Source organism: Palaemon carinicauda, chromosome 24, assembly GCF_036898095.1.
Source record: "Palaemon carinicauda isolate YSFRI2023 chromosome 24, ASM3689809v2, whole genome shotgun sequence".
NCBI lineage: Eukaryota > Metazoa > Arthropoda > Malacostraca > Decapoda > Palaemonidae > Palaemon > Palaemon carinicauda.
The window spans coordinates 85,945,314-85,959,096 of record NC_090748.1 but is presented as its reverse complement, the minus strand read 5'-3'; the positions used below and the strand labels follow the sequence as shown (position 1 = coordinate 85,959,096).

The window sequence follows — 13,783 nt, the reverse complement described above, 5'->3', positions numbered from 1 at the left end:
CGGGCCATGAAAAATAAAAATAAGGGTATGTTCCCTATCTATTGAATGAATAATCCAAAGGCCTGGATAACTAAAGCCCTAAATACATAGATAATATGGGTGAGGGGTATTCTATGATACAGAGTTGCTGTAGGGCCAGTAGTTACCAGGATACCTAGTATCCCTTCAAATGGAGCCACATCCATCAGTGCCAAGGTAATTTATGGCAACTAAAGTGTGGGTACACCATATCTTCTGCTCAGCCATGTTCAGAGGTCCTTTTTTGCCTGACCAAACACATCATCTTTCCTCCAACAGCCAATTTCTTAGTGAAGAAGGTCAAACTGCATTTGAGTAGCATTTTTTATAAGGTAATAAAGTTGCACCCTAGCAAAGGATAATGATCTAAAATAATGAAAAAAAAAAAAAAAACCTGGTTTGCTATCGAGTCCTGATGCTGAGTTGTCCCTCCCTGGGGTTGTGCTATCTCGTCCTGAATTTGGTGTTGTACCTTTGGTGTTAAAAAGAAGACAATAATCACAACTAAGAAAAATTATATTTTCATAATAAAAATAAATTTTTGAATATACTTATCCGCTGGTTATATAATGGCCAAGTCCCTGGACGCCTAGGCAGGAAATTCAAAATCTCTTGCGCACCTAGCGCAGATATGCCAGGTGTACCCCAGCGCCCTCGTGGTACCACAGGTAGAACTATACCCAACCAATTCAGATTTTCCATGCCCCATGGTCTCTAGAGGGGAGGAGGGTGGGTCTAAAACTTATATAACCAGCGGGTAAGTATATTCAAAAATTTATTTTATTACACGATTCTGGTGCTGACACGTCGCCTTCTTCCGAAAAGAAAAAACTTCCGGTGAACGTTAGATACTGCAGGATAAGAAAACATATGACTCCTGAAAGGTCTAGGACAAATAGATTGGTGACTACCAAGTCTAGGTTTTGCAACCTTCGATGAGGGGAAAAGCCTTTCCTCCCTGAAAGTGTGTCAGAATCCAGAGGAAGAGCTAGGATTGTATGTGACTTGTCTGACTTCCGCTTCTATCGCGGAAGAAAAAACACACCCGATTGCTTCCTGTTTAAGCATCAAACACGTTTGCTGCGAAGGAAAATTCTGTTCGCGTGTATACATGACGGGTAATTTCCTAGTCTGGAAGACAGGGAAAACGTAGACAGTCATTCTCGTCAGGGAACTGCATTCTAATATGCAGAAAACAGTTACAAGATCCATGATACCATAGCGATGACGAACTGATCGCTTCAAGACATTCCAACTTCGTCATTCCAAAGTGGAGAAAGAACGTCTTAGACTGCATCAACAATATCGCTCAGCGGAACAGACGTTTAATGCACAACGTCCGCGAAGAACCTCAGCCTACCGACCTTCCTTCTCCCAAGGGTTGGAACGTAAGGAAGAGATATAGGACTAGGGGCAAGGTGAACACGAAAAAACACCTCCTCCAGAGCACAGCGCTATGTTTACGAGTCACTAACAAGAGCGGTTTAAAAGCATAATACCTTAAATCATAAAAGATCTGCCCGTGGTGGGAGATATACTTTTACGTTCTATTCTCATAAAAGGCCTTAATGCCCTTTCTGTTGTTGCTGCTGCAAGCGCTGTATCAATCTCTATAGTAAGGTTCGTTATTTTCCTGAGAATGATTTAATGTTAATTTATTAATTTATTTTACCATTAATTTACTAGGCCAACGTTCCCTAAAGGAGGCCTTTGGGTTAAAGCATCTTGCTTTCCAAACTAGGGTTGTAGCTGGCTTGTAATAATAATAAAATAAAATAACTAGAGACACCATCAACTCAACTAGCGAAAACTCTGAAGACGGAACGAGGAACAGCAGGTAAAAAATATGAGGGAAACTCTTTTAGAAAAATTCTCATGAGTTTCTGAAAGTTATTCCCTTCCTTTTACAATCTCTATCCTAGGAAGAGAAGTCTTAATTCTTAGGAATCCACTCCTTATGATTCTGAATTCAGACCTCAATACTTAGAGGTTTTAATTCTAGTTCTCACAACCAAGAGTTAGAGCCGGCCTTGGTCCGAGAATATAAAATCTTTCTAGTTAAGATTTATTTCTTAATATAGCGCCTGGAGCAACAATAACTTAACACTAGACGTTCATGGTCAGGTAGACATCAAAGTCTATTGTCATAGGTAGCGAAGCGTCCACCCGGACGCTGAAGCGTCCACACAGATGCTGAAGCGTCCACACTATCGCTGAAGCGTCCACACTATCGCTGAAGCGTCCACACAGCCGCTGAAGCGTCCACACTGGCGCTGAAGCATCCATACTGACGTTGAAGTGTCCATACTGACACTGAAAGCGTCGACACTGACGCTGAAGCGTCCACACTGACGTGGCGCTTCGCTCCATTCCGTCGACGTTCGTTTCCGTTGCCGCACCGTTCCGATGACGTAGCGCTACGCCGGCTCTGCTGCCTGGCAAACGTCGGCCCGTCTGTATAGACTGATACTAGGTGCTATGAGCAGTAGGTTTGCGTTGAGCAGGTAATCGAAGTAAAGTATCCACTTTCCCCCACCATTGAACATTGCGGTTGGTAGGCCGCCTGTGCGACAACAAGACCTCACCGTTAAAGACACGACGCCTGTGCGACCGTGTCAAAGACCGGAATCGAGACATCCAACCGCACTGTTAACGGCAGGCTGAAAAGACTGCATAAACGAAGATAGATGCTGTTTCATGCCTAACTACAAAGATCAAGGATCAACCTTAGGCGAAACGTATTCAGCATTAACTGCGTCAAACCATAGCGCTTGCCACTGTCGAGAGACGACACCCATCAGGTGGCGGTGGCGGCACTGCGTCTGCGCCGCATGAAACGTAACACACGCAGAACGAATCTAATCTTGTTTTCAGCTTAGCGCCTTTGAAAACACTAATACCTCGCTTTATCTATCGCGAGGGTGAGCGTTCTGGTGATCGACAGAAAATGCTCGAGAGGACTTCAGTTCGGGTCTTAAAAGACTGTAACGCCTGGTTACCCTCTCAATTCCTTTCGCCGTTTGACTTAACTTCTCCCCTGGGTCCGGGATTCGACAGAGGTCTAAGGCTAGGATAACGACAGGTCCGAATAGAAGCACTCTCCACTAAATAAAATTCACTGCACAATTTATCACTAAAAAATTTGCACTTTACTCTTTGGCACAAAGATAGTTTCATAATTACCTGAAAACCAAAGAATACACTCTCTCAAAGGAAACAAACTCCGTAGGGAGAGACTGATAATTCTGTTACTGGACAATTGTCTGAATGGGAATACAAAAGTACCGAATCCCATATAAATGTAACAAAATATTAAATATCAAATATTAAATATTACCTTAGTAGGTATAACATTTATAAAATAAAATAAACCCTTAAAATGATATTTTCAATTTAAAATAAATTTTTGAATATACTTACCCAGTGAATATATATATAGCTTACGTCTCCGACGGTCGACAGATTCCAAAAACTCGCGAGCGATCACCATGATGGCTGCCGGGTGTGCCCACCAGCGCCGACTATCGGCCAGATACCGCATATACTTCTCCAGGAGTTCAGTTCTTCTCAGTCCGTAGGGTCTCTATCGGGGAGGAAGGGAGGGCCTTTAATTATATATATTCACCGGGTAAGTATATTCAAAAATTTATTTTAAATTGAAAATATAATTTTTAAATATTAAACTTAGCTGGTGAATATATATATAGCTGATTCACACCCATGGTGGAGGGTAGAGACCAGTATTAAAACAATAAAGGCGTATATGCTCAAGAGTTTTTGACAAATATTCAAAAAACAAACTTAAGTATAGATACCTGATAAGGAAGCTGACTCTGATGAATACAGTACTCTGACTCATTAGTCCGCTATCCTTACGAAGCCCAGCGATCCTCTCAGGATGCTGAAAGACTTCTAGGAGCTGTTATAATCAGGGTGAACACCCCTATAACAGGACCTCATCAATACCCTTGATCTGGGCGCTCTCAAGAAACAAGTTTGACCACCCGCCAAATCAAAAGATTGCGGAAGACTTCTTAGTCTCCACTTACAACCCAAAAAATTAAAAGTTTCAAGAGAAGAAAAAGCATATTGGGATTAAGGGAATGTAGTGGTAGAACCTTCACCCACTACTGCACTCGCTGCTACGAATGGTCCCAACATGTAGCAGTCCTCATAAAGAGTCTGGATATTTTTTAAATACAGTGAGCCCTCGTTTATCGCGGTAGATAGGTTCCAGACCCGACCGCAATAGGTGAAAATCCGCGAAGTAGTGACACCATATTTACGTATTTATCTAACATGTATATTCAGACTTTTAAAACCTTCCCTTGTACGTAGTACTGTTAACAAACTACCCTTTAATGTACCCTTTAATTTACATGTACTACAGTACAGTAAACTAAAACAGGCACAAATATTAAAGGCGATTTTATATCATGCGTTTCCTAAACACGCCAAAAAGCACGATAAAAAATGGCAACCAATGTTTTGTTTACGTTTATCTCTGATCATAATGAAGAAACAAACGCATTTAGTGTACACATCTGTGTATAGGTTAGTTTTTGCATCGATTATATTGATTATACAGTATGTTGATTTTGTTATTACCAATGTTTTACTTAATTTTTCTTAGGACTTCCAAATGAAATGTTTTTCTTTATGGGCGGCGTCATAAAGTACGCTCCATCTTTGATCGTAATAAACAAATGAAGGCATTTAACGTGCATGATGAAAGTGATAAATAATGATATTACAGTAAAAGCTTTTAGAAAATAAGTTATTACAAATATTATTTACCGTATCTATATAAAATCATACATACGTAGCAAAGCAGGAAAACAATTTACGAGAGAGAGAGAGAGAGAGAGAGAGAGAGAGAGAGAGAGAGAGAGAGAGAGAGAGAGAGAGAGAGAGAGTTGTTTTACGTACGTGAATGTAAATTTTAAACAAAAAAAATAGCCCCATTTCATATAAAATAGGTTATTACAAATATTTTACTTTATCATATTACAGTAGTCTGTATAATACTGTAAAGTTCAGTACAGTATGTTGTTGTTAGTCGGGGCGATGAAATTCTCACAAAACAAAAACACGGCATTCGATTACAACAGCTTCTTTTTGTTTTACTTTTGGCTGTGATCAGATCAGCTGATGTCTAGCTGCGCCTCTTGAGAGCGTACGAATACACTAACAAAGTATCGTTTATACCATTTCTTAACTTATTCAAACCGTCTATACAGTTGATATTACATAAGCACCAATGTGTTATAACCAATCAAATTTTTTTGTTTATTACATTTAAAACAACACACACACATACTCTCTCTCTCTCTCTCTCTCTCTCTCTCTCTCTCTCTCCTCTCTCTCTCTCTCTCTCTCTCTCTCTCTCTCTCTCTCTCTCTCTCTCTCTCTCTCTGTGGGCTACTTTTCACTACCTCCCATTCCTTACCTCTCTCTATCTCTCTAACAAATGATATCTTTGTTGCTCCTCAAAGTTTCATTTATATTGAAAATCAATCATGATTCAATTTTCCTTACTTTCTCCAATCTCGCACCATCGGTATTTTCAAAATTTCCGGAAAATCCGCGAAATACATGCGTTATGAAAAAAATCCGCGAAGTGGTGATCCGCGATGGTCGAACCGCGAAGTAGCGAGGGATCACTGTAATGTGAAGCGAACACAGATTTACTCCTCCAAAAGGTTGCGTCCATAATGCTTCTAAGGGATCTATTTTGTTTGAACGCTACTGAAGTTGCCACCGCTCTAACTTCATTATCACTTAAATGAGAGTGAGCCTCTCTAATTAAAAGTCTAATAAAATATGAAAACGCATTTTTCGACATCGGCAAGGTGGTCTTTTTTAACCGAACACCATAAAGCCTCTGAAATGCCTCGCAGCGTTTTGGTTCTATTTAAATAAAATTTAAGAGCTCTTACAGGGCACAAGACTCTTTCAATTTCGTTCCCAACAATTTCAGATAGACTGGGAAGTTCAAACGACTTAGGCCATGGACGAGATGTCCGTTCTCTTTTGGCTAAAAAACCAAGTTGAAGCGAGCATACTGCTTTATTAGAGCAGAAGCCGATGTTTATGCTGAAGGCATATACTTCACTAACTCTTTACGGAGCCATGCTCACTAAAAAGAGAGTTTTGAGTGTAAGATCTTTGAGTGATGTTGAATTCAACGGCTCAAACCTTTCAGACATAAGGAACTAAAGGACCACGTCCAAGTTCCAAACAGGAGTAGAAATATGACGCTCCTTGGAAGTCTCAAAAGACTTGAGAAGGTCTAGAAGATCTTTATTATCAGACAGATCTAAATTTCTATGTCTAAAAACTGAAGCTAAAATGCTTCTGTAGCCTTTAATAGTTGAGGCAGAAAGGATGCGATCATTTCTAAGATAAAGTAGAAAGTCTGCAATCTGTGCTACAGTGGTATTGGAAGAGGAAATAGAGGAGGACTTGCACCAGTCTCTAAATACCTCCCATTTGGATTGGTAGATCCTAATGGTAGAGGACCTTCTAGCTCTTGCGATCGCTCTAGCTGCCTCCTTCGAAAACCCTCGAGCTCTAGAGAGTCTTTCGATAGAATGAAGGCAGTTAGACGAAGCGCGAGGAGACTTTGATGAAATCGTTTTACAAGAGGCTGACGCAGGAGATCCATTCGTAACAGTAAACTTCTTGGAATGTCCACCGGCCATAGAAGAACCTCTGTGAACCATTCTCTCGACGGCAAGAGGGGAGCAACCAACGTCAACCTGGTCCCTTCGTGAGAAGCGAACTTCTGAAGAACCTTGTCTAGGATCTTGAATGGTGGGAAGGCATAGATGTCTAGGTGAGACCAGTCCAGCAGGAAAGCCTCTATGTGGGCTGCCTCTGGATGTGGAACTGGAGAGCAGTAAGTTGGGAGCCTCTTTGTTAGTGAAGTCGCAAAAAGATCTATGGTGGGTTGACCCCATGTCATCCATAGCTTCTCGCACACAGTCTTGTGCAACGTTCACTCCATGGAGATGACTTGTCCTCTTCTGCTGAGGCAGTCCGCTAAGACATTCATTTCTCCTTGCATGAATCTCGTCAAAAGAGAGATGTTTCTTGCCTTAAATGGAGTTTCTTCTGATCCGTGGACCACAGACCCGAGCATTCCAGACTGTCCAGTGGCGCTCCCCAACCCAAATCCGATGCATCTGAATACAACACATGGTTTGGGTTCTTGATCGCAAGAGAAAGACCTTCTCGAAGTCTGACGTTGCTGTCCCACCAAGTCAGACATGTCTTGACTGAGTTGGAGATTGGGATAAAGATACTCTCTAAGCCCTTCTCCTTGTTCCAATAGTTTAGGTGAAATTGGAGACGGCAAAGGTTGAGTCTCCCCAGAGAGATAAACTGCTCCAGCGATGAAAGAGTTCCCACGAGGCTCGTTCAAACTCTTACAGAGCAACTGTTTTTCTCTTGCAAGTGACGGACTTTTAACAGAGCTTGTTCCATTCTTGTGGGAGACGAAAAGGCCCGAAAAATTCGACACTGTATCTCCATCCCCAAATAAAGAATAGTCTGGGATGGAGTAAGTTACGACTTCTCTACGTTCACTATGAGACCTAGCTCCTTGGTTAGGTCTACAGTAATATCCATTTGAGGTTCTCCAGACAGCGATTTAATGACGACGCCATGATTAGCCAGTTGTCAAAATAAAGGGAGGCTCTGATCCCTGAAAAATGTAGAAAGCTTGCTACATTTTGCATGAGCCTTGTAAAAACAAGAGGAGGAGGACTGAGGCCGAAGCACAGTGCTCGAAATTGGTACACTACTTTCCCGTCCACAAACCTCAGATATTGTTGATAGTTTGGATGAATCGGGATGTGGAAGTATGCATCCTGAAGGTCGAGAGAGACCATCCAGTCGCCTTCCCTTACTGCTGCCAAGACAGATTTGGTAGTCTTCATCGTGAACTTTGTCTTGACAATGAACACATTGAGTGCACTTACATCTTAAGTACTCCTGCAGTGAACGTGGCTGCCAGTTCATTGGAGCCATCCCTTATGGCCTAGTTCATGCATGACATAATTTGTACAGCAAAACATTGTCCGCTGGAGAGACCTTCTTACTTAAGGCTCCCAGGGACCAATCCAAAAAAATAAATACTTCAAACGCTCGAAAAACTCCTTTCAGGAGATGGTCTAACTCTGAAGAAGACCATAAAATCTTGGAGCGTCTCACGGCTAGACGACGAGGAGAGTCCACTAGGCTTAAGAAGTCTCCCTGGGCAGAGGCAGGTACTTCCAAGCCGAGAACTTCTCCTGTGTCACACCAGACGCCCGAGCGAGAAGCTAATTTAGAAGGAGGAAAAGCAAAAGCAGACTTTCCTAAACTTCTCCTGGATTCCAACCAGTCTCCCAGTAAGCGCATGGCTCTCTTGGAAGAACGAGAGAGAACTGACTTCGTATATGTAGGAGTCGAAGAAAGTCATGCCAAGAGTAAACTCAGACGGCGGAGAACGTGGAGCAGCCGTTACAAAATGAGTACTGTAGGACAAAATTTCCCTAAATAAATTCATAATTTTTTTTTTTTTTTTTTAAACAAGGGATTGTTGGACAACCCTAGGTTCCTCCTCTTCTGAATGAATCCCCAAAGGTACATTAGTTGAAAGGGGGTCATCAACTTCTTCTTCAGAAGGCACATCATCTGATAAATCTAAAGTCTTGCAAGAAGGAGATTTATATTCAGAATGACGTGAAGGAAAAGCCTGACAGGCTACATCAACTTGTATATGAACAGAAGTTAAAGTTGGAGGGTCGATGTCACGTTGTGACTGCAGAGAATGTTATTCTACTACACGTCGTGACTGAAGTGACTGACGTTCAAACGTCACGTAGTAACAGCGGTGACTGCTGTTCGATGCTATATCGTGACTTTGGTGACTGACGCTCGACGTCACGTCGTGTCTACGGTGTCTGCCGCTCAATGTCACGTCGTGTCTGCGGTGTCTGCAGCTCAACGTCACGTTGTGACTGCGGTGGCTGACGTTCAAAGTCTCGGCGGAACTGCAGTGACTGCTGATCAAAGTTATGACTCGACTTAACTGACTGTCGATCAAAGTTACATCAAGATTTATGCTCCGCATCTTGTTTAACAGCAAAGCTGACACTAGGGATAACGTCAGCGTGACGTAACAAATCTCGTTTAGAAGGTTGAAGACCTGAATCACGTATTCCAGAACCGTGACGTACAACAAGCAAAGGATCCTTTCGCACAGGAACAGGATCGTAAGCTTTCATTAAAGAAGAAAGCTTTAACAGCATATCTTGCAAAACACTTAACTTCGGATCAACCGCACTCGGAATAGATCGTGACGTCGGAAACGTCTGTACACGAACGTCATCGCTATGAACGGGACTCTCATGATGACTACAGCTAGGACGTTGATCTTGTTCTGAAGGAACTAATTTACGTTTCAACGGTCTCAAAACCTTACGCCAAGGTTTTTTAAGAGACGAATCATCAGAAGACGAGGAGAACTTCGTCTCTCCTGTCTTATGGTAAGGACGTGCTTGAAGAGCAACGACTGATACCTTTGAGGGAACGTCTGTTCGTTGGTTTACACCTCTCACTCCCTTAGGTCCTACGACATTCCTTCTCCCTGGGGTAGGGGAGCCTGAAAGAGGTCTCGGACTAGGCAAGCGATAAGCACGAACAAACGAACCCTCCGCAACACTGAACATGTTTTTCGCACTTTCTTCACTGACACTCGCATTTTTTAATAATTTCACATTAGACATGAATAAAGCTGATTTCTACCTGAAGCACGCAATTCTCCCTTAAATCAAAAGGTTAGAATTGCGAAATATGTCGTATAATGTAAGCTCATTAGTACAAAATGAATCACACATGCAAAAATTAATAAACATATACATATATAGAGAATAAAACAGAAATATATAAAGTTAAAAAGATCAGTGACTTGGGAGGAGACTAAAAAACTAGAACGCTAAGGACTACGTTTTCAATCTCTCACCGTACAGTGCCTTGGGATGAGAAAAAAACTAGAACGTTTTATCCTCTCTCTCTCTCTCTCTCTCTCTCTCTCTCTCTCTCTGACCAGAGACTTGGGACGAGAGTAAATATCTGAATCGAGAAGAACAACGTTACTCACTCCCAAACTCCTTGTACAGAGACTTGGGACGAGAATAAAGATTTGGATTGTTCTCTCTCTCTCTCTCTCTCTTGTCACTCACAAGAGAATGGCTCACTCACTCTTCGTCAATAAAAGGTTATTTGACTAAAAAAATACTAAAAGTACTAAGAAATTGAAAATTAACATGTTCCTTTAAATTAGTATTTTAAAAACTTCAGTTTGTAAGAAGAATGAACACAACGTCAAAATCGATTAACTCTTTCTGCAAAGTGAAACCGTGATTCTCTCTTTCTCTATCGTAACGATAGAGTGCAAACTGCGTAGCATAAATAAACCAAACGTTAGTTCATCTTTGAAAACAGCACGAAGACTATTCAAAGAATAAATTTCTTAAAATATTTTCTAAAAATATTCATCTCATCAATCTAAACAAATATAAAAGTTGAATGGGCTTAACGTTGTTTAACTTTGTTTTCCAAGTCAGTACCGCCTACAAAGAATAGGCCAGGGCACCAGCCACCCGTTGAGATACTACCACTAGAGAGGTTTTGGATCCTTTGACTGGCCAGACAGTATTGCATTGGACCCCTCTCTCTAGTCACGGCTTATTTTTTCTTTGCCTACACTTACACGGAATAGTCTGGCCTATTCTTTACATATTCTCGTCTTTCCTCATACATCTGACAACAATGAGATACTTAACACTTCTTCACCAAGGGGTTAATTACTGCATTGCAATTTGTTCAGTGTACTTTCCTCTTGGTAAGGGTAGAAGAGACTCTTTAGCTATGGTAAGCAGCTCTTCTAGGAGAAGGACACTCCAAAATTAAACCATTGTCCTCTAGTCTTGGGTAGTGCCATAGCCTCTGTACCATGGTCTTCCACTGTCTTGGGTTAGAGTTCTCTTGCTTGAGGGTACACTCGGGCACACTATTCTATCTTATTTTTTTTTCTTCCTCTTGTTTTTTTGAAATGGTGTGTTGGGCAGGCTTAATAGAAGGGCCATGGATGCCTGGTGGTTTATCAAGAGGTTGTCTTTTCCTTTTTCTGATTTTTTCTTCTCAAAACCATCCTTACTGTCCTCCCTTCAGTTGAAGTGGCTATCCTGGAGGGTATTTAGCCTTGCATGGTGTATCGGCTACTCCATGTTGACCAGTTTTTCCGACTTTTTACTATAGTCTATGGATATCATCAATCACTTTTATTATTATTCTGTACATGTTGTTTTTGTTTTAATTCTTGTTAATCTAGTTTTTAAGTATGATGTCTCTTTTTTATTTCTATTAATTCTTATGCTGTCTGGAGACATTGAGCGAAATCCAGGACCAGTACGTCCTAGATTTCGTCAATGTCGTCTTCTGTATTGCAATATTCGTGGTCTTCATGCAAATATCCGAGACCTTACAGTTGCGTCCAGACAGTATGATATTCTTTTGTGCTCAGAAACTTTGGTTTCTAATATGAGGCACTCATCTGAGCTCCTTATAACTGGTTTTAAGAAGCCAATAATGCTGAAACGTGATTCCATTCCTAGGGCCAGGGGAATGGCGGTGTATATTAGGACCGAGTACCCTGCTTCTCATAAGTCCTGCTATCAATGTGGATGTCATGAGATTCAGGTAATAAAAGTTTGTGGCAGGCATAACAACTTTTATTTGTGTTCAATCTACCGGAATCCAGACATGGATGATTCTATCTTCGATTGTCTTCTTACCATTATGGCTAAGATACAAGAAGATGATAGAAAGGCTTCGTTTGTCTTTGTTGGTGATTTTAATGCTCACCATAGGGAGTGGTTGAGTTCTATCTCTCCTACCGATCGCCATGGCTTAAGAGCTTTAGACTTTGCCTCGGAATCAGGCTGTGAGCAAATCATAAATGAAGCTACTCACAGGTCTGGTAATTGCTTGGACCTCGTATACACTGACTCCCCTGGCGTTATAACTAGTAAGGTTGGTTCTCCAGTCGGGACTTCTGATCATGCCTTGATTTCATTATTAGTGAAGACTGAGCAGCCTGTCCCTGATATATCATATTCTTGTAAAATTTATATGAAATCCCAAGCAGACTGGAATGGGATTTTGCATGATCTTTTGTGCTTGAATTGGTCACAATTATATAATAGTGTAGATCCTGTTGTCCCTTTGAATGAGAATCTAGTCAACATAATTGATAGGCGTATCCCTTCTCGTGTGCTAAGGTACCGAATGAAGGACAAACCGTGGTTCAATGATGATTGTAGATTTGCTTATTTGGAGAAGCAGGAGGCCTATCACCTTTGGAAGGGTAACAGATCAGATTTGACCTGGAACAACTATACTCAGCTTCGAGCTTTTGCTCAGAGAGTTTATGCCTCAACTGAAAAGGAGTACAATTTAATCATAAAAGAAACCCTCTCTGGTACAACTCAGGAACATAAATGGTGGTCTACCCTTAAATCTGCACTCTTTGGTGTAGATGCAACAGTTCCTCCTTTACTTAAACCAGATGGCTCAGTCACTCACTGTCCAAAGGAAAAGGCAACCCTTTTGGCTGATGTTTTTGACAGTAAACAGAGTAATGAAAAACTTGAACTTCCTCATTCCTGTTTTCCTGAGGCTAAACTAACTAGTTTAGCTTTTCGATCTCGTGAGATTAAAGCTCTGTTGATGGACCTTGATGCTTATGGAGGTGTAGACCCTAATGGTATTTTTCCTTTGTTTTTTATAAAGACAGCAGATTTCTTAGCTCCAAAGTTATCTGTTATTTTACGCAAGTTAGCAAGAAGAGGAGCTTTTAGCACTTGTTGGAGAATTGGTAATGTTACTCCTCTATGTAAATGTGTTTGTGGTAGCTCAAGTCCCACTGATTACCGCCCAATTTCCATAACTCCCATATTATCTAAAGTTTTTGAACGTCTTCTGGCAAAACGTCTTAATAGGTTTGCTGAAGGTAATCATCTATTCCCTAGTTTGCAATTTGGTTTTCGGAAAGGCCTTGGAGCATGTGATGCCCTTCTTACAATCTCCAATGCAGTACAGAAATCCCTTGATTGTGGTCGGGAAGTTCGTATGATTGGCCTTGATTTTAGTGCTGCCTTTGACCGTGTTAATCATGAGGCCCTTGTTTTCAAACTGAAACAGTTGGGAGTGGGTGGGTCGTTTCTTAGCATTATTATTGATTTTTTAAGTAGTAGATCTCAAAGAGTTGTTGTTGATGGGCACCATAGTGAGTATAGGAATGTGATATCCGGTGTTCCACAGGGTAGTGTTCTTGGCCCATTACTTTTCATACTATATACACATGACATGTGGTTTGGCCTAGAAAATAAGCTTGTTGCATATGCAGATGATGCTACTCTCTTTGCATCAATTCCATCCCCTGAATGTAGATCTGGGGTTGGTGAATCCCTTAATAGAGATTTAGCTAAAATTAGTGCATGGTGCAAATTATGGGGTATGAAGTTGAATCCTAACAAAACTCAAAGTATGATTGTAAGTAGGTCAAGGACGGTGGCTCCTCAACATCCGGATCTCAGTATTGATAATGTTTCTTTAAATTTGTATGACTCTTTCAAAATTTTAGGCGTGATTCTTGACAGCAAATTTACTTTTGAGAAACATATAAGGTCTGTGTCTTCTTCAATTGCACAAA

The 13,783-nt window shown here is 41.1% G+C and overlaps 1 protein-coding gene across 1 annotated transcript in view; it reads right to left on the bottom strand.

Moving 5' to 3' along the window:
* Window positions 1-13,783, bottom strand: part of LOC137618464 (transcription initiation factor TFIID subunit 11-like) — a 96,988-nt gene that overhangs the window by 70,380 nt on the left and 12,825 nt on the right. The window contains exon 3 of the mRNA XM_068348626.1: window positions 413-490. Within this exon, the coding sequence (XP_068204727.1) occupies window positions 413-490 (78 nt within the window). The remainder of the gene's footprint in view (window positions 1-412; window positions 491-13,783) is intronic.